Source organism: Haliaeetus leucocephalus, unplaced genomic scaffold (genome assembly GCF_000737465.1).
Source record: "Haliaeetus leucocephalus isolate CR32 unplaced genomic scaffold, Haliaeetus_leucocephalus-4.0 Scaffold262, whole genome shotgun sequence".
In the NCBI taxonomy this organism is placed as follows: domain Eukaryota; kingdom Metazoa; phylum Chordata; class Aves; order Accipitriformes; family Accipitridae; genus Haliaeetus; species Haliaeetus leucocephalus.
Window position 1 is genome coordinate 8,083,851 of NW_010972698.1, and position 26,142 is coordinate 8,109,992.

Below are 26,142 nucleotides of genomic sequence, written 5' to 3' on the forward strand. Positions count from 1 at the left end.
CAGACTCTTCTTCCAATGAAGGTTTCAAAAGCTCAAACAGGGCTACATGTTTCAAGTGACTGATTTAAGTCACAGTGCAATTTTTGCTTCATATTTTAATGGGAGCTGGAGAAGACCTGCCAACTAGCAAAACTGTCCAACCAAAAGATACTAAAGAATTGTGGGAGGACATCAAGGTCTCAACAGAGACATCAGTGCTTTGGTGTGAATGTTGCACTGTTGTTAAAATCTACTCTGTATTGGTAGAATGCTTTGAACTTGATCTTGCACCACGCAAATAATTTGTTCACCTCTGTCAGGTATTTTTGGGGAACGAAGTCAGATTCCGACATATTACAAAATAGTTCTCAGAATACAAGGAATTATTTTGATAGTACCAACTAGACAGCACTGATTATGCTGCACTTTCTTCCATATTAGTATCACCTCCCTGTCAAGTAATAGCAGGTAGTCTTCTCTATCCACAAGATACCAGTGAAAATACCTTCAGAGGTAAAGATAGCAATTATATAGATACCAAGTATGTTTTAAATATACCTTATTTCATTTACATGATTTGCAGATACCTCATGGCATTAGAGAAATAGGAGAGGGCATTACACTGAAGGTTTTAAAGAAACTTTTGAGAACGCTGTACCTTATTCTGCTTGTGTGATTTTTCTTTGCTTATCTAGGTGACATTTGTGCTCTTTGGACTTTATAAATGTCAGCAAACAGATCTGAAAAACATGAATAACTTGAAATGTTTCAAGCTGCGATATAAATATTTTTGTTACTTCTTTACCCCTTTATTGGATAAAGTTTTCAACCACATGCTTCCAGAGGTCTGGCCACTCCTTTGAGCTATGCACCCACACCACAGTTTGTGCTTATCCCTTTTTCTCTGTTTCTAGTAAAGAAGGCTTTAGGGAAATAATTTGGGTACCTCTTTTCACCATTAGTCAGAGTTTCTAAATGGAAAAATCTCTTACTGAGTCCAATGTGATCTACTGGGTACAACACCTGTACTGAATACCTTAGCCCTGACCCGGTGTCTGGGCAGGAAAAGATTGTCAGGGTTGATATTGTGGAAAATGTCTTCCCAGCAATCAGCCAGAGGAGAAAAAAAAAAAAAAAACAACTAGCTCTGAAGCATGAGGCATACCATTAGCCAAGCTGTTAAAATGCTCACAGGTAGATAAGCCATGAATCCTCATAAATTTAGAGAGCTCTGTGGTAAATATTTCTAAGATTTATGAAAGAGAATAAAAGGGGCTGAGCTATCTGGAGATCACAGACCTGAAAAGGAAAAACTCTTTTGCCTTCCCTGCTCTATTACTGAAAACTGTTAGCAAGCATCCACTGATGTAGTATGAATAAAGGACTCATCTGAATACTGAGATGAGAACATAAGCAGAGATACTAAATCTGCATAAGATACTTATTTTCTTGTTTCCTTCAAACACTGTGCATTACATTGGCCTAAGAAAACAAAACTCTTACATTTACACATCAACTCCTTTCAAAAAAAATGCAATCCTTATACATTTCAAGAAAACTTAATTCAAGTTATTTATCACTAAATTTCAGTCCAGTGACTGCTGCAGTTTAAAGCTGGTTCCTTCCTACCCCATCTCATTAGAGAACTGCAAAACCTATCTCCCTCTTTCAGCTCCAACAGGACAGAACGCAATTCCTGCCTGCCTTCTGCAAACATTGACAACTTTTTCCAACATTTGTTCTGTCAATGTATGAAGTCTTAAAAAATGCTTGGTGTGCCTAGGCCCCTGCCAAGCCCTCAGTGACCAAATGCCCTGTCACCACGCCTTTTGCAGAAACAGGCATGTATTCTTGGTATTTGAAGTAAAACTCCCTTACAGAAGAGCATCGTGTCTCATGCAGGTGTCTCATGTATCATTAGAACACAACTAGTCCAATTCTTACTATTTCATTTCCTATGTGTACAAAAGTAGTGAGAACAACAGTGAGATAAAACCACAAAAATTGTCCTGCTACTGAAGAATAAAGGGTGGTTCGTTTTTTTTTTTATTGTGTTAGTTAATAGAGCATTATAATGAGCATTTAAGAGGGTGAACAACCACTGGAGGGCTCATTCTTCTGTAGAGTCATTTTAACAAAATGCTGAACTAAACCTTTCAATAACAAAGAATATAAACGTGACCTCTGTGTTGTGTGAGGCTCCTACACTTTATGAAATGCATGAATTTGCACAGAAAACATCTGAGTATACCCATTTTTCCTCAATAACTTATTAAAACAAACTCTAAAGACATGCTTCACTGTGGTCTTCACCATGGGCTGCAGGGGAATCCTCACTGACCTGGGTATCTGCAGGGTTATTTCTCTCACATATTCTCACTCCTCTCTCCTGGCTGCTGTTTCGCAGCAGTTTATTCCCCTTCTTAAATATGTTATTGCAGAGGGGCTACCATCATTGCTGATGGGCTCAGCTTTGGCCAGCAGCGGGTCCATCTTGGAGTCGGCTGGCATTGGCTCTGTCGGACACGGGGGAAGCCTCTGGCAGCTTCTCACAGAAGCCACCCCTGTAGCCGCCCTGCTACCAAAACCTTGCTGCACAAACCCAATACAAGGGTATAGGAGCAGCCTTTTGGTATTTTACAGCATCTATTTTCATGTAACAACAGAAATGTTAAAATGTGTGACTGGTATCCCTGTATGCTAATAAATGATAGGAGGATCTAACAGAACCCATGTCTGGCTCAGAAATCTTTGCGAAAACTGTACACTGCCTGATGTATCGCTGTAAAAGCTGAGGTACTGAATGCCTCCTCCCCAAAATGTCAAAAGACATAAAAATACACAGTGATAACACAATAATATGTCACAATAGACCTGATCATATACTATTTCAAATACAAGTACAAATTTCATACAACTTAATTAACCAGAGATTACATCATGTAATAGTTGTCCTTCCTACCTTCTGTTTTGTTTCTGAGACTGGAATTACATTTGTTTCACATTATGTTAAGTATAGCGGTTCCCTGATTTTGAATACCAAATGTCGCTGTGGTATTAATAATAAAGGTAAATTCCACACAGAAGCTTAGGGAAGACACAAATGTTCAGAATCTCTCAGGCTGAGATTCGTAAGTAGTGACAGAGTGTCTCATAATCAGAATTTAGATTTCAGTTTTTAAGACTGAACTCAGTCTTAAGTAAAAGGGTTTTCAGTAAGTCTTTATAGATGTCAGTGTGCCCCATAAACTACAGCAAAACAGAACAAAAATAGAAAGCAGATTCTTCTCCCTGCAGATTTATAGAATCACATACCTCGTACATATACCAGTCATAGCTAAAATCAACTCTAACAAACATGAACCAGGCTAACAATTCTTGTAAAACTAATATGACAATCAAATTAATCAATTATTTCATTCATTGACTTCACTTGTTTTTCTGAGACATCAGCATGAAAAGTATCTTGTAGTTTACCTATAGATATTTCAGAGATCACCTTCCATTTGGGTCTGGTTCACTGAAAGACTGGCTAAGCGTCATTAGGGAATTTATTGAATTGTTGCAGTTATAAGCATCTATAAGCATGCATTATATTAATATAATATTTTGACTTGGAAGGCAACAGTGGGAAAAGTGCTGTTAAGGCTGACCTTCCAAGAAAAAGAGTTTGGGTGGTTCTTTGTGAAATGCCTTTTATTATACTTAGCAATATTATGGTGCTAGCACTGGACATGAAACAAAGCAAATGCCTTGAAAACTGAAAAATGGCTAAACAATACAGGGGACAAACACAATAGGGAGTGACTGTTATTGAGCACTTTAAGGCATAAAATGTTTAGTTACTGATGTGTGAAAAGAGCGGTCATCTTCTTTCTGTTAGTTCTCAAGATACTTAAAGTTTAAGAACACATAAATAACATCTGGATGGAAACTTTGATTTTCTTAAGAACACGACTTATATGTTTTATAGCAGATCCATTTTTTTTCACACTCACCTTAACAAAAATATTTTTCCCCAAGCTCCAAACAACTTCAGAAAATGCCTTTACTCATTTAGCATATGAACATACAAAGAAACTTTTATCACCATTTCTCAGATGTATCCTCAACCTGTATTACCATTCCTGACAGTACTGTTTGACCTTTTAACTTCAACATGGGTACAGTAATTAATATGCAGATGAACTGTTAACTATGATTTCCTTTATCTCAAAGCAAGCCTCACACATTCATGATATTTCTGCATTTCTCCCTGCTTTTACATCCAACTGGTTTTGTGTCTATTAATATTGCAGCTTTTTATATAAGGGAAAAAAATAAGTCAAATACTGCAAACATGACAGAAATGTGATTCAACGAAAAGCTGGCTCACACAGTTTTCATCTAACAAGTTTCTGTTGGTGGTTTATATAATTATTTTCAGTCCATCAGATTAAAACCCATGAAAATGTGATATGCTTTCTAAGCTTTTATTTTGAATGGCTCAAGTTGACATTTACTTTTTTTCAGTATTGTCTAGCATATGTTCTAGCTAAATTAGCTGACAGGGAGAGATATGATAAATGCAACAGCCTTTCATCTTTCTCTCAAGAAAATTCCTTGAGAGGAAATCAGCAATTACACTACCACAAGCCTTGCTTTAAATTCATAAAAAATACATGTAAAGCAACTGACTAAACAGAAGAAAGTCAGAATAACTGATAGAAGAATCTCTATGAACCTAGATTTGTGGCAAGAAAAAAAGAAAAACAAACAACAAAATAACAACAAAAAAAGCCACCCTGTACTGAGTGGCTTACCAGACTGAATTTTTCCAGGTGGTTGCCCTATAGGCACTTCTGGTTGCAAATGTAGTTTTCAAAATGTGAACTGTAGATAATTCAACATGAAAAAGTATAGTACCTATAAGCACCTCCTTTTCTGGGGGCAGGGAATATTTACTCTAGGGATTAATGACAATATAACCACTAGCTCTTGATTATTTCACTTGCTGATATCATCATTCAAGAAGAAAGACAGGACCTTACTGATTTGCTGGGAGGCATAGTCTTGTGCCCTAGGAGGGAGAGTGCTGATTTTTTTGCCAAAACTTGACAATGAACCACCAACCTGAACATGATCTTTTATAAGCTACATACAAAACCTGGACGATTTAGTCAGTGTAGGGGAGCAATTTTTCTAATTCGTGAAGGGAAGAAGGTACATTTGATTTAATTCCTGGGCTACAAGGAATGCAGCAAGAAGGCCAGATGAAACGTGGAAAGAGGTAGGATGTTAGTAGAAAGCCAAAGAGACTCTGGTTTCTATTTTGTACAGACACAAGCCTTCTGGTTTACAAGTCTAAGCAATAGAAATGTTGTTGCTTTCTGCACACATGACTTGACTACATTCATGCTCATAGTCTGCAAGGGCTGCCCAGTGGCTATTCCAAGTCTCATTCTGACTGCTGAAAGCATACTTCAGATGGCAATACTGTGTCCAGGACTGTTCTTTGGGCAAGAAATAACAGACCAACAAGGAGTCTCAACCCAGCTTCCATTTTAAACTTATGAGAGTGATAAATTCATTGCTGACTCTGACTCCATTTGCATCTCCAAAGATCATCAGATCAAAGACCCTGCATGTAATGTTCACATTATTTTGTTAAAAAAACTTGTAAATAAGCAGCAGTACTTTAACTGGCCACCTAATCCCAACTCTTTGCAAAACCTGTCCCCATTCCTGCTTTTCCCTTCAATCCAGGTGCCCTCTTTCCTTCCTGTTTTAGGTAGGCAATTCTCATTTCCTTCCTAGTTCCTACGTCTGCAAGTAGGAATTCACACAAGGCTCACTTCTCACTATCTAGACCAAGCACATAAAACTACAATAATGCTAATTTGCAAGCTGAGGGAACAAAGCCAACTGTTGTCCCCAATGCACAGCCAAACTTGCAAGACTGTGTCACTCATGGCTGACCAGTAATAAAGGTGGGAGAAGACAAGACGAAATGGAAGAGAGGATAAAATGGAAGAGTTGCAGATATAGCAAGGTGGGAAGATTTTTTTGGTTCAGTTCTGATTGCCACAGACTATGTGAAATTAGACAAGACACAATCGCTTTATGCTTCAGGTTCTTTGAAAAAACAGGACTAAAACCCCTTCTTCCCTACGCTTTGAAGAGATGCATCAGCTCCAAAACAACAGACTGGTGTCAGAGGACAGTGAGGGGAATGTGCTCAGAGATCTGACAATTGCACCCAGCTCCAACCGTTATTAAGATGACAGTCCCTCTCAGGTTTTGGGGGTTTTTTTAGCTTTACATTAGTACCCACAATATAATGGATTTTTTTCCTAAAGCTGTGGTCATCTGTTTTTGCATAATACATTATGAGTTATAAATAAAGGATTAATCATTCATCCTGACACTTCAAACAATCTAGTTTTCCATCAGCTAGAAGACCCTAATAAACTCCTAATCACTAGAATTTTTTTTATTACTTTGTGCATAAAAATGCACAATAAATTACAGCTTCACTGTTAGAGTAACTCTGCTGATGTCTTCAGCTACACCTGTGAATGTTGTTACTCACCAGAAACATTTCAAGACTTAAAATATTATTTTACTCTGTTGCTCATTTTGTTTGTGGGTTTTCTTTTTTTTTTTTTTAAACAACTCATACAACAAGGACACACAATTTCTAGTAAATCTACAGGTGTAACTACATACTGATGTGTAGAATCACATTTCTAAAGTACAGCAATATAGCTTGATGTTGAGGAAAGGTCTCAATTTATACACTTAAATTCATCGGATTTGAGGACAGGCTTAAGCTAAGCACGTGCTTAAATGCTTTTCTCAATAAGAATTCAGGTCTTTTAGTCCCTCTGCTTTGGAGTTCAACTTCCAATGCTTATTGATGATATCTACCACATACAAACAAGACTTCAGGCCTTGCCTTTATTTCCAGGCTTACTTAAGATGGAATTTGCAAATGATACATTAGGGAGAGACAAGATGCAGAGTTCTATTTTACAGGGGGAGCAACATTACATGAGCTGACTTTGAATTTCATACATTGCCAGGGAGCAGCGAGAGTGGGGCTGCTCCACCGAGGCAGGAGCCAAGGATGACCACGCACGGGTAGGGAAGCGACCTTGCCAACAAGGCTGCAATCCCACAGCACCGAGACAGGCCAGCAGAACCGGGCTGGGGACGGCAACGGGTTCCGTTGAGAGTCCAGTGATCATTAGAGAAATGAGGGCTGGCAAGTCAGGTCCAAGGCCGGTGCGGGAGGCCCAGTCAACAAGTCGGGAACTGCCAAGGACAGAGCTGAGGACGGAGGTCTGCCTATGGCACAGCTTGGGGGAGGACTGGGGTCCAGAGCCAACACGGAGCTCCCAGCCAGATCACCTGCGAGTAGAAGCCCCACACAAGGCTGCTCTGGGCGGTTAAGGACTACTGGTACACCCAGGGCCCTGGCATTTCTTCATGGATTAACGTTAGATTTCACCATTTTTATATTTCAAGAAGCCTCTGCCAGAAAAATAAATCTCACGTTAGATACAAGAACAAGCCTCAGGCTCTTGTGCAAGCACTTTAGTTACGGGAATTTATTGCTTTTAGAGAATCATTTCTATTGACATAGGAGATATATGTGTTTACAATGGAACTTAGAGCCTAATTTACTCAGTGAAAGGATGAGAAGAAATGGTTAACAAACAGAAAAGAGCAACGGCTTAGCATTCAGTCAATAATACTAAATTGTTATTTGCAGATTTCAGAGTGCTTTTCAAAGAAGCTGAAGAAACTGAAAAAGAGAGAATAAAGGAACTGTGCCTAAGCCAGCCAGCAGATCAAGATCAGAGAACCAGATCTTTTGTATTTATAGTGGGTCACAATCTGAACATGAACTAATGATATTGTGCTGTTGCAAAGAAATCTCAATCGTACCAGGATGTCCAGTTTTATACCAACTATGTTCCTTCTTTCTAATGAGTGGGAAATCACAGCAAAACAAGAAATCAGCAGGTCGCCATGACCCAAAGTAGGATCAAATAGACCAGCAAAGTGCTCCAGGTTACAACTACCTCTGGAATTATAACTGTAATGTTAATCAGTTTCCTCATACAGTCAACCACATAGCCCCAGAAAAGCTTATGGTGTAAGACAGTGTGCGAGAAAATGAGTAGCAAGGGGAAGAGGAAAGGCAGGGATTATTTATACCAGGCAGCTTATACCAGTATAATGTGGTGAACTATGATGCAAGTTGATCTTACTGAATATCTTCTTTATTTTTTTAAAAAAGCATGTTTCCGAATGGTCAAGACTATTTTAAAATTTAATCCTGTCCCCCTCAGCTTTGCGTCACCTGCAAAATTAATAAGTAGGTTCTCTGTTCTGTTATTTACATTGTTAATAACAAAAAGACCCAGACTGAAGACAGGCTTTAGGAACCCAGCAATATATTCTTTCCTTTTGACAGTGAACTACTGCTTGCTATCCAGTCAGTTTTGTATAGACCTTAGAATACATTTACCCAGACCGTATTTCTCTTTTTAATGAAAATGTCATGTAAGTGTCAAAAACCTAATCAAACTGACAACAGGCGCTGTCCTATCCACAAGGCCTGTTCCTTACTGGAGGAGAAAATCAAGTTATCTGGCGTGATTTATTTTTGACAGATCCATGTTGAATGCTATCATTCCCTGGCTATCATCTAGGTGCTAATAATAGTTTGTGAGGTTATTTGTCCTAGGATTTTTCTGGGCATTTAAGCTAATTACACTGATTGAGCTGTATTTCTCTGGCTCCATCCCCCCTTTGATAGCAGCCATTTACAGTTGCCTCTTCTGTTTTTTCAGCATCTCATTCACCTTCTTAGTTCAGCCAGTTCCTTAACTGTCTTTCGATCATGCTCACTAGACTCAAACAATTTGAATACCTTTGGTTTATCTGAGTGCTCCTAATCTGTTGTTTACCTACTCTGGGCTGAGCTAATTTATTCTCGGCATCACCAGTCCTAACTATCTGCTTGCCTGTGATCTTTTTTGGAAGTCTGATACCACAAAAGCACCAATCACTTCAGCTTTCTTTATAATTTGTTGAGAGATTTTCTTCTCTGTTGAGTAGGGGATTAATCTTTTTTCTCTGTCTTCCTCTTAGTATGAATATACTTATGGAGCAATTTTTACCTGATAGCTCTTGATAGTTCATTTGTTTTGCAGCATACTTTTTTTTAGTCTTTCTTTCTTATTCTTATTAATCTGACCTGTCTTCCTTTGTATTTTCTTCATGTGCTTAAGGTCAACAGAGACCTCATGATGTGGTCAAGCTAACCTTAGTATTATTTCTATTCTACTCATAACTGAGATAAATGCACTCTTTGAATTATTTTTCTAAAGCATCATTCCTTTTCTTAACTCCTTTCTTTAGACTTACTTCCTATGAGGTCTTAACTATTAATTGCTTAAGTCTTTAGCTTTCATGACATCTGTTTTTATTTAGCTGTTCTCTTTCCTTCCTCTCCTATGGACAACAAACCGTCATTTTGCAAATGTTCTTCTTTGCGGGCAAAATACTGCCCACTTTCACGTTCTCAGCCAGTTACTCTTCACTGGCATTCTCTAAAAAAGATACCGACCCACCCAATGAAGCCCTCATATTCTTGTGGCTAGTCCATGTTCTAAAGAAATCACTACATCTGAGATACCAATACTTGACATCATATTGTTGTTCTAATTATAGGTCTTTTTCACTCCACCAAAGAAAAGCTCAGGAAAGCAGAAGTCCGAGAAGCAGACCACAGACCACTGCAGAAGGCGAGACACTGAGTGAAATGCAAAGGCAAGGTCTAAAGCTGCCTGGGACTGCTTTTAGCAGCAGCTGTCCTCTTGTGTGTGACTGAGGGAGTGGAAAGGGAAAGATCTGTTCCAGGTTGTTCACAGCAGCAGACAATCCAATTGGTAGACCCCTTGAGAGCAAATACTCGGTGCTTATCTTTTGTGAGCAGTATTTCTGTATTTTAGAAATAGAGGAAGAAAAGAACTGCCAAAATATTGGTGTCAGTGCTGAGCTGCTTGTTTTGAGTATTCAGGCTGTGAAGCAGGTTAACGCAGCACGTTTGTGTTGCAGGTGTGTGCATGTCCAGTTAGTGCGGAAGGCATTTGCAGGAGGTTTGTGCCTATTCAGGTTGTGCATCCGGTTTCTGCACATTCACTTTCCGCAGCAGGTTTGTGCGTAATTAGATCAACAAGAGGTGTTGTAATGAATCAACAATGGCTGAGAAAACAGCAATTTGTAGAAGAATTCTTATCAAGCTCTAATTGTGGAAAGGAGCCCTTGAAGATCTTGGAAAAGCCTGGTGGGTCCCCCTTCTTACCCAAAAAAGGAGAAATTTCTTTCACAGCAGAATGGCATGCACATACTGCCTCCAGCTTTACAGTCCAGGTGTTGCTGCCTCCCCATCTGTATGGAAATCACTTTGACTCAGCCAGTAGAGGTACCTGCTTGGTCTTTTCAAACTTATTTGTGGAACTGAGCTTTTATTTTCAGTAAAGCAGGCTCAACAGTTTGGCCGGTGACGGTGCTGCCGTCGTGCTGTCCTGCAGAGAAGGGCAGCCCCGTAACGGTCAGGAGAGCGACATGCTACGGGCAGGGTACGTGAAATGAAATCTGTCGTACGAGACAGCTCTCGGGTTATGTTCGTTCGTGGTTCTAACTACCTTGCCAACATCCCCTTAACCCACTACTCTATCTAGATCTCCACCTGCCTTTGCCTTTCACGTAGAAACAAAGAGTTCCGTATTTGCAGTACAGCCCCTTCACAAAGCCACAAACCGGCTGCACCCAGGAACCAAACCCGGCCTCCGCTGCACCAGGCGCGGTTTTGCACACACGCTTGCACACGCACACAGCGGGGCACGGCTGACAGCGCACACTTACCCCCACCGTCAGGCCGGGGCTGGGCTGAAGCCCCTCTCAAGTTTGGCCCTTTGCGGTGCGCCGTGAAGAACGCAGGCCACTGCCATTTCTTGGCCGGCGAATCCCACCTGCGATGGCACTTGAGAAACTAGTTTATCAAGTTAAGGCCGCTGGTTGAGTCGAGTCGGCAAGCCGCGGCGCGGAGAGGAAGACTACCGCCGGCCCTTTACTTCCTCTCGGCCGGTGGCACTGAGGGGAGCCGGGCGGGTGGGGACGCCAGGCCGAACCGCGGGCAGCTGTGCGGAGGAGGAGGAGGAGGAAGAAGAAGAAGAAGGGGAGCAGACGGGCGAAAGGCGAGGCAACAGGCAGGAGGAAGGCGAGGACGCGGAGGGCGAGGGGAGCGCAGCCCGCCGAGGGAGCGGCGGCCGCGGAGGTGAGGGGAGGCGGTGGGGAACGAAGGCAGCAGCCGCGGGAGGCGGGAGCAGCCGGGGCGGAGGGAGGAGCGGGCGGCCGGGCGCAGCCAATTCGGGGGGCCTCGTCCATTTTTCGGCGTGAGTCAGGCACGTCGGTGGGGTGATGCCACGGCGCTGGGAAGGGGCCGGCAGAGCCGCGGGACGCGGCGGCAGCCGAGAGCCACCCGCCCGCTCGGGCTCGTACTCTCAGCCCTACCGCCGCTGCTGAGGAGAGCCCTGCTTCCTCCTTCCCCTCCCTCGCCGAGGCCGGCGCCATGGCTGGGGGCGCTGGGCCTGCCTCCTCTCAGCCGCGCCGCGCTCCCTGACGGAGCGGATAACCGCCCTTCCCGCCCTCCGCCGCCTGACGGAGGTACCGGACACATCGCTGCGCGGCGGGAAGGGGGGGGGCGGGCTGAGGGGCGCAGGGCAGGAGGAGGAGGAGGAAGGGCGGGCTGTGGGAAGGGAGGCAGTGGCCCGGCGTTGGGAACGGGCGGCGCGGGGGAGGCAGGTCGTTCTGCTGTCCTGCGGGGAAGGGTGAGCGACGGGTGCCGGGGGATGGCGGCGGGCGGGGAAGAGGAGGGCTCCTGAGGCGAGGGGCTTTTCGCCACTGCTCACGGGCTCCATTCATCTGCGGCTCCTCCCTTCTGGCAGGCTGCTGCGTGTGTGGGTCTCGTCCTGGCGTCGAAGGGGAAAGCCAAAAATTAGCCTTGCCCCAAGCGGAGCCGCTTGCTTCTCCAGAAGGTTGGGAAGGAAGGGGACTACAGAGGGGCCGTCCTTGCGTTTCATGTTTCGTCAGCCCGACGGCATTTTGGCTTTGATTCCATCTTGCTCCTACCTGTTCCTGGACAGTGACGGGGAGGAGGAGAGGCACCGTCCCACCATGTCTCGTTACAGCCTCCATAATCTCCTGGACTGGATGTATGGGGGTGTGGACCCCAGCTTTGCTGGCAATGGAGGGCCAGAATGCGCGGCCTTTCTCTCTGGGCAGCAGCGCTTTCTGGAGAGTTTGGTCTTCCTCAGCGTGGGCGTCGTGGAGATCCTTCTGTCCCTGTGGAAGCTCAGGCAGCTGCATTTCAGGGAGCTGGAGGGTCACCTGCTGCAGCAGCCCCAGCCGAAGCAGGAGAGCTTGGGCAAGAATGTGCTGCTGGTGGTGCTGTGCCTCATCTTTGGGCTGGAGGTGGGGTTCAAGTTTGCCACCAGGACTGTCATTTACCTCCTGAATCCCTGCCATGTCGTCACTATGATGCAGGTAAGGCTTGTGTACCGTTGCCAGCAAGTTTGCTTTAGTTTTATGCTTGCAGAGTGGTATTTTTCCCGTAGGCAGTTTGTGGACCAAAAGCGCACAGCAAAAGTACAAATGCCAAGAATTGGTGTAAATGTTTTAAAACTGACTTAGTTTTTAATCACCTGAATTGAAATCTATGGGGAAAAAACCAAAACAAGTCAAATGAAAAGGTGAAACTGTAGCTATGACTAAGGTCCAAATCTCTGTTGAAAATGCAGAAAATTAAGGCTTTCTCACCACTTGCTTCCACCTGATCCTTGTTTCAAGAATAGAAAATGCTGTTTCCACTGACAGCAGCGGTAGAATTTGCACCAACTTTAATGAAAACAAGATTATTGCTAGAGTGGCTGTGTAATTTACAGGAACTTTTTCAAGCAAGTGACTTTTAGGGGTGTGAATGTATTCTGTAAAGGTGTTGAAGAAACAAATTACTCTTTATTTGTGCAGACAATGTTGATTTACCATTCTAATTTTAGAAGCTGAATAGTAAGGAAACAAGTGTTACCAGTGTCTCATACATGGGGTGAACAAACCAATCTGGCTTAATACCTGTGGATAAATTATGTGCTTTAATGATTTGTGGCTTGGTTGTTGATGCATGATAATGTGTAGTTTGTGTAGCTTCCAGAATAATGGAAACATTTATAAGTAGTTATTGAACTACAATATCTAAAGCTTACAGGCTGTATTTGTCAGTAGTCCTGTGCACGTACTTAACTGGCAGTTTCACTGAGCTTGGTAAGGAGTGTGGGAGATGCCGAAAATAATAATATTTTGTTTAATTTTGCTAATATCGTATGCTCAGCACTGGACAACTTACAAAATTTAAGCTCAGGAATTAATAGAAGAATGTCAAAAAGGCTTTCATAAAAGCTGCCGTGATAACAACATCTGTCTAAGATCAGTAACAGATGAAAATCAGAGCAATGCAGTTCTTAGTCTCCCTTTGCAGAATGCTAAGTGATCTGGGCTGTATCGGATCAAGCAAGTTGTTAGCTTCACTCCTGGAGAGCTTTTCCTAACAGGAATGGAAACATTTTTCTGGTTGTAATAGAGGTTTGAGGGGGGATGGGTATTATTTCAAGAGGCAAAAATGCAGCTCTTACGCCATATTAGAGACCTTTACAGCAATTAACTTACAGTTCCAGAACTTAATTAGTAGGTTATGTAAATTCCTAAGTAATGATGCAATTTTAGCTCAGTATTTTACACCATAGGACACTTGCCTCCTATGAAGTGGTATCAATTGCTGTGCAATCAATTAGTCAGTATTGGTAATGAATGAGAAAGCAAAAGGTATGCAAGAGCTGTAGAAATAATTAAAATAAAATAATATAGCCACATGCCATTTCTTGGCAATGATCAATGTTTACTGGAAAAATTTCCTATTAATTCTCTGGGAAGAAGGTGAGGATATGTTACCATTATGATTTGAAAGTTTAGTTGTCTTGATATGGTATTATAATAGGGTGTAATGATAAGTATTCAGCTAAAGCTAATGTGTATACATAAATGGGGGAGCTAGTATTGTTTACCTCATTCATTGATGCTCTCCCCCAGGAAGACAGAGACTTAAGCTCTGTAGTCAGGCATGGGCAGTTCTTAATCTCTTTTTGATCAGTTGTGAAGCTTTTTTAATAATCCTATGCTAATTACTCATTAGAAATGGCATTCCAGCATTTGTGAAATTGAAAAGATGGGTATGTCAGCAAAATTCAGAAGCCATGTCTCTTCATCCTCAAGTAGATGTATTAGAAATAGACCTGGGCTTAACGTAGAGAATGAAAATATCTGCAAAACCAACAGCTTTCAGCAGAGAAAACAGGTTAGATACAAAGATCATCAATGAAAAGTAATACGCAGTAGTTGGAATCTTGCAAGCATTGTTTTTCTGGCCTGCATTTGCTGAGGGCAACAGATTGGCAAGGTGAAATACATGAAAATATAATTTAACCTTCACTTCTGTTCTTGCAGTAGTTTATGCATAATCCTGCTGCTGCTCCCAAACATTAGGATGAATAAAGTAGGAGGTGAAGAGATGAAACATGCTACAACAATCAACATCACTTTAAAGGGAAGCCAACAGTAGCTGTTGGTAAAGGTCTCTTCTTTCACTCAATTTCTGTTTTCCTTTTCTTCAGCTGAGACTGTTTCACCTCAGAGCAACAAAGGCTCTGGGCTCTGAGCCAAAAATATTTGGAACTGGAAATTATCCTTCAGATTTTCTCTGCATAAAAGCAAAAGTCCTGCTTTTAAAAGACCTAAGACTGAAATGAAATCACAAAATAAAATGGGAATTACATCTGTGGTGCATTTGGGCAGACAAAACTGCATAATATAATGGATACTGAGCTCTACAAATGAGTCTGTTTTGATCAGATGTCTAATTTCTGCCTATCACACCAACCTGTGTTCAAATCAAATCTTTTTGATGAGTGGGAAGAACTAGTTTAGATGTGTCGTCACAAGGATGAAGTGTCGATCAAATGAACGTATTTAACTGCCTAAACAGTTCTCATGGTGTCATGGTTTAACCCCAGCTGGCAACTAAGCATCACGCAGGTGTTTGCTCACTCGCCCCCTGCCCCAGTGGGATGGGGGAGAGAATCAAAAAAGAAGTAAAACTCGCGGGTTGAGATAAAGACAGTTTAATAGAACAGAAAGGAAGAAAATAATAATGATGATGATAATAATAATAGAATGATAATAATAATAAAAGAATTGGAATACACAAAACAAGCGATGCACAATGGAATTGCTCACCACTTGCTGACGGATGCCCAGTTAGTTCCTGAGCAGTGATGTGCCCAGCCTGGCCAACTCCCCCCAGTTTATATACTGGGCATGACATCATATGGTATAGAATATTCCTTTGGCCAGTTCGGGTCAGCTGTCCTGGCTGTGTCCCCTCCCAACTTCTTGTGCCCCTCCAGCCTTCTTGCTGGGTGGGCATGAGAAGCTGAAAAATCCTTGATTTAGTCCAAACAGTACTTAGCAACAACTGAAAACATCAGTGTGTTATCAACATTATTCTCATCCTAAATCCAGAACATAACAATATTCCAGCTACTAGAAGGAAAATTAACTCTATCCCAGCCAAAACCAGGACACATGGTTAATCAGTTTTGGAGAATTTGTTGCCATCCTGCCACCTAGTTGAATTACCTAGGAACAGTACTACTCATTTCCAGCCCTGGCCCTGGTTTGGCTTCTTGCATAGCTTTTGGAAGAAGAAGGGCAATATTGTTTCTTCACCAGTGACAGAAGTGCAGTACCATTGAGAGATAAATACTTCAGTTTTTTAAAATCTCTCTATATATTTTAAACCAAGGAGGAATGAAAATTTCTGTGGTTTCTTTGACAGCTATCCAACGGGGATGGGATTGTTTTTGTGCAGTACAATATTTACTTAGTGTGTGGTGCAGCAGCAGGGGGGGAAGTCTGTGAAGGAGTTCATACTAAGCTCTTTCTTTAGATAAAGAGTGTTCTTATTGAAAATTATTTGAATAGCTCTATTAAAAAAACCCAACAAACAACACTCTTTTTAGGACTGAGGATATGATGGGACCAATGATACTGCTGTAAACCTGGCATGAAAGGGTATCCTAAAAAGGAAACATAAGTCCACTAGGGTGTTGCAAACCTATTCTCTTTGGCATAGCAGGAAAAAATAATATATTTAGGGGACCAAGTGTTATATTTTCAAGACATTAATCATTTTGAGTATTTTAGGACCCATAATTATGGTATTGAAATTGAAGATGTGAAGGGAATCTTTTAAGTTTCTGATTCGGCAGTGTAAGAGGGAGGATTCACCCAACAGCCAATTACAGCACTACTGATTTCTTTAAAAGTTTTGTAAAGGAGACTTTTAGCAGCATCCAGAGCATCGTTGTTAAGTATATAGTGGTGTCTCCCTGTGCATGAGCATCAAAATACTTACGGCATTGTGTTAGTGAGGTGAAAGGAAGATTTCATGCCTTGCAATGTCAAAACCAATTATATCAAAACCAATTTGTTTATCTGTTCTATATTCTTTAAAGTATACATTTTTTAACTTTTCAATCAAAACACTTTTGTGTTCACATAGCAGTTCTTCACTTCAGGTTCAGTGAAGGAGCAGTTAGAATTTCCATCAAAAACTGTGTGTTCTTCATGATTTGTTCCTGTACCACCAGTTTGTAATTTCTGACACGCAGATTTTGCAAGCTGTTATTCGCAATCAATGTAGCTTAATGAAAATGCATAAACACAGGTGTCGCTTGATGTCCTGTAAGACATTAAGCTGGAGTTAACAGGCAACTATGGTTAAATGTAGACAAATATAAACCAAGACCCAGAGATAAAATTAGTCTGTATTGCAAAAGAGAAATTTGGAAAACAAAATGTAAGGAAAAACTATTATGCGAAGCCATCTAAATCAGAGTTTGTGGGTAACAATGGTAGGGTGAAGTGATCTCAAAAGGTCCTGTCCAACCTTAATGAGTATGTGATTATTATTTTTTTTCTTTTTTAATTTGAATTTTAGATTTGTGAGTTGGATCTTGAAGCTGATAGTTTTAATTTGGTTTCTTGGAGCTTTGCTAAGACTATTCAGTTCTGAACACTGAAGGTTATGACTGACCAGTTTGTAGAAATTAAAAGTGTGTGTGTGTAAGTGTCTTGAAACCTTGTTCAGGGAAGTGGCAGAAACATGACTGTAATCTAATCCTAAAATGATGGGTACAGCTAGTCCTATTAAACTGTTGTGAATTGTCAGCTTGCTTGATTTTAATATGTCAATGCCTTCGTCCAGAATGGTGACTTAATATCAATCTGTAAAATGAGTTTTGGGACTTTTGTTTTGGGAAGAGGTTTGCAAGTGTTCTTCCTATAGAATCATTTCTTAGTGGTAAATCCTCAGCTGGTAAGTTGTCATAATTCTCTTCCAATTCTGCACCAAATTATTGCATTTAAGACAGTTAAGGACTGACATTTGTCTAGAATAAAGAAAATGTTTTTGTAGGAAACACCTGTATTGCTGGATGATTATTTCAGTGATCTTTATAGGCAAAGAGAACTAAACTAAAGGGGAAGTAATAGGTGGAAAAAAGGCAAGAGAAAGAAGTATAGGGAGTCCGGTTTTGTCCGGTGATCTTGGTCTGATGTTAGCATAACTAAAACCACTACTAAGTGCATCTGCAGTTCAGTAAATAGTAAATCCTGTGTTCATTATTTCTAGCTTTAGCTTCTTTAGAGACCTGGATCTTTTCTGTCCTCTGCAAAAGAGGCTACTGTGCTTTTAGAAACAATGGGCTGCTTTTGGAACTTACATAAAAAATGTCTTGGCTGAATTCTGCATTGTTTGGGAATATGTCCCAATGCATAACAGATTAATTATCTCCCTCTCTCGCCACTCCTCCTTCCCTCTTTTTTTTTTTTTAACTTGGAAAAAACCTGATTATATGGTCAAATGTGATTTTTCAGGTGTGAGTCTGGGTTTAATTTGCATACACTGCTCCTAAATGCTTTGTAATATTTGGAAGAATCCAGTTAAATTGTGTATGGTTTTCTATATTCTGTCTCTTCAAAACCTTGAATTAAAATGAAAGGGACGTTCATATCCTGTCATTTGGGAGTGAGTATGAAGAACCTTTGATTATAGAAATGCAGTAAATTTTTATAGAAATAACAGTGAATAATGTTATTGGGTTATGTGAGCAACAGCCTGCAAGTAAAAGTTTAATGAGTTATTAAATTTTAAAGGGTAGCAGTATTCTAAATCAAAGATATTTTTCAATAGTTTTGTTCATTGCTTAATGTATTAAGATTGTTGGGCAAGATGTAGAGCAGCGAAGGCAAAACTTCCTATGAATATTTATACATTTTTCAAAAAGTCTCTAACTGTAAGGTTCCAAATCTTCCGTTTTGTATGTGTGCATATTTCCCTTATCTACATAATTTTTGTGTGTACCTCCTATGTTCCAAAACCTGGTACTGCTACCTGCAGAACTTGTAATTTTTAAAGTACCTCAGAAGACAGGACTCAATTTTAGGGGGTATGATAAAACTGAAATTTAGTAGAATTTGATATGCTAAGGACTGTAAAAAAATTTGAATATTTAAGAAAAGCAAGGCTATATATTTGGAGTATAGTATGATTTATTCCCAAATCATTACATTTAGGGGGTGCGTGAAAGTGTTGTAGCAAGGTCAACAATCCTTTCAGTGCTCTGAAATGCTATCTGTTAGACAGAAAATTCATCACTTAAGTGGAAGATGTGTGTAATCACAGCTCACACACATATCGGATTATGAAGTATGCAGCTCGATTTTTAGATCTGCATAATACACAAGTCTTTATTTTTACGACAGCAAATTAACTTGTGATAGCTCCTCTTAAAGCTGATTGCTAGAGAGGAAATAGTGTGTGGTGAAGAAGGGCAGGTGAAGAACAATTACAGCATTGAAAGCACCAGTATTTCTTGGTGGCAAGCCTTATTTCTTGCAAAAGAGTGCATTTTACTGCTAGAAAGATGATAGCAGCTCAAGGGGCATAGATATGAAGTGACAGGTCATGAAGCAGGTCATCAGTTCCTTTATAGTGGGTCTGGGATGCTCCAGAACTATTAGTTTGCCTTTCAAAAAACCCAATGGCTCGCTTGTATAGTTTAATCTGCCCTTGGTACCAATAACTGTCAATTTTTTTCTTAATTTTTACAATTTATTTTTAAGCAATGATTTTGTTGTGTTTGAGAAAACACTGTCAACTGAAGTTTAGAGGCTTTAACTGATACTGTAATTAATGTAATGACTATTTATTGAGCTGAGGAAAAGCTTTTCTGTGATAGTTTTAACACTGTATATAGTTTGTTTCACCATTGTACTTATTTTTAGTAAATCTCAGCACATACTAGAGAAATTGAGAAATACTAGTATGAGGCAAGGCAAGGATTCTTATTCAGAAATAATAGTAGTTTTTAATTTAGTATAAAAAGAATAGCAAATGTGTCAGAAGGCTGTGAATCGCAGTTTTCTTTGGAGAGATGACAGTTCATCCACTTTAATTTAGACAAGATTTGGCTAGGACATGCTTTACCTTGAGCTGAAAACGTGCATGCTTTGGTCGAGGTGATAGGAATCACGGTAATATGTCATGCTACCAATGAATATCCTAGTTGAGGAATTGGAGTTTAACGCTCTAGGTTAAGCCTTTGTTTTGAAGTTGCTAGGATTTGGAAATACCTGCTGTGCTCGAGGATAGAATGCATACTTTGGTAACTCTGTCCTTTCTTCTGTATATTCATAGGAGAAAAGAATATAAAAAGTGGGGAGTTGACAAGAAGTAATCTTACTCTCTAAAAAGGAGTAGGAGTTGCATGAGTGGAAATTCTAGATGAAAAAGCTTAACTTTCTCTTACCCCAAATATTTACACTGAAGATTATTATCTAAAGGCCATTAGATGAATAATTAGGTAATCAGATATTGGTTTGTTTTGATGAGATCATCACAGATTTAAAGCAAATATCCAAGTGTAACATGTAGTTTGAGCAACATGTTATGGAGAGACAGGCCTTTTTTTCATTTCTTTTTTCCTCTTCTGCTTCTGTTTTCCTCTTCTGTTTTGTTTTTTTTTTTTTTTTTTTTTTTTTTTTTTGAGAATGTAATGTATTTTTAGGATGGATTTTTTTAACCTATTTAGCAGTTTCATGCACCATTCTGTGTAGGTTGTTTGCTAGCTGATGTTTCAGGAATAGCTGCCTGAGGCCTTTAGGAACTTCAGTAGAGTGGTGGACTAAATCAAATAGCAGCAGTAACCATATTGGACACCTTTATAAATTCCAGAGATTGGGATGACTTTAATTATTTCTATTCTAAAATCCCCTTCTTTGTTGTCTCCCTTGCACTGCTGTAAATGTTTACATGCCTAGTCACAGATTCTGAGTTTTACCACAGTGGTTGTACATCAACCACATTTCACTGTAGCATTTTGAACTGTGTTGATGTTCACCGTGAACAAGTTCTGTACCATGCATTTGAAACCTGCGAAGAGTGTAATGGGACTCATGTTTCTTGTGACACTTCCTCAGGGGTTTAGATAGATGTGGTAAGGGTTTACATTTATTCAGATTGCCAAGTAATTAGTGTCAAGTGAATTTAATTGTTTATATTTTAATACTTTGGTAGTTAGTGAAATGCCAACTTAAATTATCAGGAATATGATGCTATATGCCTTAGCTTTTTATGGATTGTGCTACTATTGCTGTTTCTTTGGCAAAAAAATTATCTGTAATAATAAAACTATTAGATATTTATTATCCTGCTGTTTTTAAAGATTACAAATTTCTGTTGTAAAATCCTACAAATTGAGGAATTGCGAACTGTGACAAGAAAGAGGTATTGGTGACTTGAGGCGGAGTAGAGCAGGACTTTTCTACGATGGTTTTGCTTCTGTAGGAAACTAATATGAAACGTCACGCTTGGGGAAAAAGTAACAAAAGTGAACGTATATGAATATGCACATGAAAATCTTACTGTGAACTCATGCAAGCTTCCACAGTGTCACTGACAGGTATAAATGCAAGTTAATCTAAATTCAGTGCAAACTAAATTTTCTTAAGAAATAGGATGTTTGAAGGGCTGGTGCAGATAGTGATTAGAGAAAAAGGAAGAAAAATAACCGCAGTGACACTTTTTCTCTGAAATACTAATTCCTAAGATGTGATAACTAATGCTACTGCACACATAGAAAAGACCCGAGTCTTATGTTAATAATTAATCCTAAAATACGAGAAGTCTAGAAATCTTTCCCCTAAGACCGTAAAAGGGAAGAAGGTGGGTACTGGTTTGTTGAGTAAGCAAACTAAGCCTGTGGAAGGGGACACTAATCTGGAATGTCCCAATAAACATATATAATTTACAAGACATTAAGATTGTAGAGGTTGGAAATTGTTCAACTTGGTACACTTCTTTCAGCCCTGGGTAGAACTGGGAAACTGGAAGGTTCGAAGGAGGGACAGGCAGCTGCTTATGTTCCTACAGTTTGGTTTATATAACACAGAAACTACTTCTACTGTAGTATTACTTAATGCTCTGCCAGCAGTGTTGCTTTGAATCATGAGTATTCTTAATGCTAGATTAACAATTCCACAGGACACATTAATTAATCCCTGAACCTGTCTGACTGCTGCAGTAAGGCAGCTGTGATTTTTATGCTAAAATATTAAACACATTCAACTTGCTGCTATTTAGCAATGAGAATGTAACATCTTTTGATCTCTGTTCTCTTTTCAGATTTGGCAGTCTGAACTTGTCAAATCACAGTTACAATTTTTAATTTTTTTTAAGTTACCTTTTAGAAGGCAAACAGATGGCTGTTCTGTGCTGAATTGATAGTTGACATCTAACATACCTAGATGCTGGATCAAAGCTGTATGATGGAGTTGTTAAAACCATTAGTTTCTGATAAATGATAGGGTGATTGTTTTGAACTTACTTTAAAAAATAATTTTAGAGTTAATTAACAAAATCTTCTACATCTTTTAAATTAGCTGCTTGTATGTTCCTTGCCTTGAGTTTTACCATTGTGCAGGAAAATGGATGATTTTCACATGTACGGTAAAATACACTTAAACTTACCACTGTATCTTAGCCTTTTAAACATAGCTCTTAATCTGCTCTGGAGGGTACTTTGATACACCTAAGAAAGGTTGAAAATTTTTATTTCAGTGCAGATTGACTGAAGCCTGCTTCTCTCTCTCTTTTTTTTTCTTTTTCTTTTCTTTTTTTAAAATTCATTCCAGTTTTGGATAAATCCAGTTGCCATTATTTTTTCACATTGCTCTGAATATTGCAAGTAGAAATTAAAATCTAACCTCTTGAAGTTTTCATTTTGAAATGGTATACTAAAACAATCAATTTATGATCCGGTTAAGTGATCACAACTGGAATGTTTGAAAAGAAAAATATGTTTCCAGTCTGCTGCAACGAGATACTAAATCAAACAGGCAGCTCGGGGACAGACAAGCTGCTGTTTTGAAAGGTAAATGAAATCTGTGCTGCATGTGTGAGATGCAGTGGTTTTACCTGTAGCATGCTTAGCTATCTTCTGCCAGAAACAAATCTACTCAGACATCTGTAAGTGTTTCCATTTGATATTATAAGTGCTACTTTGTGTGATGTTTAATATGGAATGGTTAGAGTTGTGTGACTTGTTCTTTTCTTACCCCACTACCTTTGGAATTGTGGTCTTTTGTGTTTTTAGTTTGTTTCTGATCAAACAAGATGATCTTTCTGTTACACATGTTTCTGTCTCAGCAGGACTAAGAGTGGTAGAAGAAAAGCCTTTCATGACAAGTTTTGATTGCACTCTGCCTCAGTGTACTAACTGAAAAATAGTGTCATTAAAATACTTCTGAAGGGAGCTCTTAGGTGTAGTATTTTGTAGAAGTTTGGAATGTTTTGGAATAAAAAACCCCAGCCAAGTCATAGGACAAAAAAATCAGTGAGCTCTCCCTATTTAGAGTGCTCATGGAGTGAGGCAATAACATTCAATGAATAGAATGGTATCCAGACTTAGGTATTTGAAGAGGTGTTTTACTTCAGTTCGGAGACAGTATTGCTGTTACACACTCCAGTTGCATCCTTTTCAAACAAAAGATTATGCATGTCTTTTGAGAATAGCTCTTGAGATTTTTACTAGTCTTGATTTTTGAAATGTTGATTACTAAAACTAGTGGTAGAATGTGGCATTCTTGCATGTCAAAGAGACTAGGAAATACTAGACAAGTGAGAAAATTTGCAGCTGACAAATTATTTTATGGCAATGGTCTCAAAACTTGGGACTTGTAACATAACATAAATATATACATCCTTGCCAGTATCTGAGAATTTTCCTAGATATAACTCTAGCATGTACCACAGCCTCCCATTTTAGGTATTTAACCAATTTTTTTTAGGATCTCTATTTTAGGCAAGTCACGACTCATAATGACAGGCTGGGTAAAATGCTTGCAGTCATTCTAGTATAGTAGATTTTAGCTACTATAGGTAGTAGCTCACTAATATATTTGGGACTGTATGTTGAAGTTTGAGTTTCTCAATATCTGAGTATGCTGGGGTTGTAATAAGGCAGATTTAGTAAAATCTGCTTACCTCATGACCCCTTCCCTCCCCCAAAAAAGTAAGTAACCCATAACAAATCTACTGTAGAGGCACTGCTGGATTAAAAAAGCACAATTATACAACAACAAAAGCCTTTTCCTTTCTTACTGTTTTCAATCTAGCAATACAGTTAAATGGAAAACAGGAAACCAGATATGTTTGACGGTTTCTGTTCTTTACTTTTTTCCACCTCTTTATATTGATGCACTTGCCCATTGCTGAAGTCTAGGTGTGCAAATGGTAAAAGAATTTGTTTGAATAAAATTCTTTCTGTATGAACTTAAAAAATCAAATAACAGAAACCTCTAATATCTCCAAATTAATGTGATAATTGCAGCACATGTAATGCTTGAAGTGCAAAAAGTGAAAATACCATTAGGGATTAACACAGTGCATAGAGATTAGGAAATTGGATTGTATTAAAGGGAGGACAGATTAAGGTTATCAGAGTTCTTTTTAGTTTCATGATGTTGCAGTCTTTTGTAGATTTTGGGGTGTTTGTTTCAATATTAGATTTTTTCCACGCTTCTGAAATTTGGGTACCCATACCTATTCCTGTCATATTTTGGCACTAGGAAAACATATAATCAATAAAAAACCCTAACTTGCTGCAAGATACGGGCTTACTTTGGTTGATAATTAGTCTTTTTTTCCATGCATGTGAGTTTGACTTTTACCTAGAGACACCATTGCAATGTCAAGGAGTAATTTTTTTTGTAAATTCTGACTTCTGGAAATGAATTTATGAAGAATGATTTGTTTTTTCCCAGCTACCCAGTTCATTTTTAACAGTAACATTTTCCTTGTTTGGCTATGCTTTCTTTTAGTGATTAAAAAGGGAGTGAACTTAACAGGGATTTGTGGAGGGCCAGTGTAATACCTTGTGATACCTACTTATTGCTATCTGTCAAAGAAGTTTTCTGAATAAACTAATGCAACGTTACCTTCTTATTGTCTTCAGAATAGTCATTTTACATACAGGCTCTTCTACCTGCTACACTGACACAAATGAGTAATATAATCAGGTTTAAGGAAATAATGATCTCTGAAGTTTACTGAACTCAAAGGTCTTTCTTGGGAACTCCATCAAATACTGAATGACAGCCGCACATGTTTCTTTTAGAAAATTTAAAAAACCCATATTACTACAGGTGGAAAAATACCATCCTTTTCCTCCTGCCTTCCAGTCTGTCCCATACCTGTAGATAGCATTTGGAGCTTTCTCTTCTTCTTAGTGCATGGTTGGAAGAAGGGAAAGTGGAAGGGACTGATTTACAGCCCAGTCCTGGGTTTGTTCGGAGCAACTGTAAGTTCAGTCTCTTTAAGATCTTGTCTCAGTGAAGGAATAGTTAAGCAGTGCAATCCTGTACATTACAGTCTCCAAATTACAACAGCCCTGCTGATCCGTCATGTGTTGTGATGTGACCTTTGTATTTGAGCTTATGCAGGAGAGTGCTGGCCGTGCAGTTCTTCATGCCAGAAATATTTCCCATGGGGATGGACAGTGATATTTATGGTCTTGCAGAGCAATTATGAAGTATATTGACAGAATTTCTGACTTTTGTTTTCATCCGAGTCCTCAAGGTTGAAATGAACTTCAGTTTGCGGATTGACCAATGTTATGAGCTTCTTGGCAATTTATTGCCTGAGAAAAATTGTAGAATCATCTGGTCCTGTGCTGATGAAAAAGACTTAGACATACTGACTCAAAATGTTGTCCCCACCTAGGACTTGTTATCTATACATTTCCTCAAGGCCACTCGTGATTTTGTACCCTCACTTTCACTCTTGTTAGCCTATAGGCTTTTACAGAATGAAGAGTCTTAATGTGTTAAGTCAGTTCTATGCTTTTTGATCATTCTTGTTGGCCTCTATAACCCTGTTCTAAATCTGCTTTTGGGGGGGGGACGGAGAGAGATTAAAGGGAAAGAGAATGATCAGAACTGTGCCCAGAATTCAGCCTATCGGACAATGTTTATTTTATAGCTTATTTTTCCTGCCTGAAATAGTTACTTTTGTACATTTTGGATTTCGGGTTGATTCTTTTGTCCTTCTTTTCGTTTGTAACGTGAAAATGTAACAGGTGACAGATCCGACAGGATGAGGAGGGACATTGAAGTTGTTTCTTAGAGTTTCTTCTAAATTGAAAGTTTAGTTACTCTGCCTTGGACAAGGAGAAGCCCACTTCAGTGTGCTTTAAAATATATTCTGCACTGTTTACACTAGAACTCTGCAGTGTGCTGGCAAAGAGAGGGGCTTACATCTGTGCTAGCCTGAATGCATAAAACCTTGAGAGTTCCAGCAGGAAAACAGGCTGGGAACTCTTCACAGCCATGCTGCTAATTTAATATGACATTGTTTGGTTTATAAAACATAGCTGT

The 26,142-nt window shown here is 39.5% G+C and overlaps 1 protein-coding gene across 1 annotated transcript in view; it reads left to right on the plus strand.

Annotated features, from left to right (window-relative positions):
- Positions 1–11,255: 11,255 nt before the first annotated feature.
- Positions 11,256–26,142, plus strand: part of TMEM164 (transmembrane protein 164) — a 41,380-nt gene continuing 26,493 nt past the window's right edge. Inside the window, exons 1-2 of the mRNA XM_010569024.1 lie at positions 11,256–11,314; positions 11,985–12,582. Of these exons, the coding sequence (XP_010567326.1) occupies positions 12,118–12,582 (465 nt within the window). The 5' untranslated portion in view covers positions 11,256–11,314; positions 11,985–12,117. The remainder of the gene's footprint in view (positions 11,315–11,984; positions 12,583–26,142) is intronic.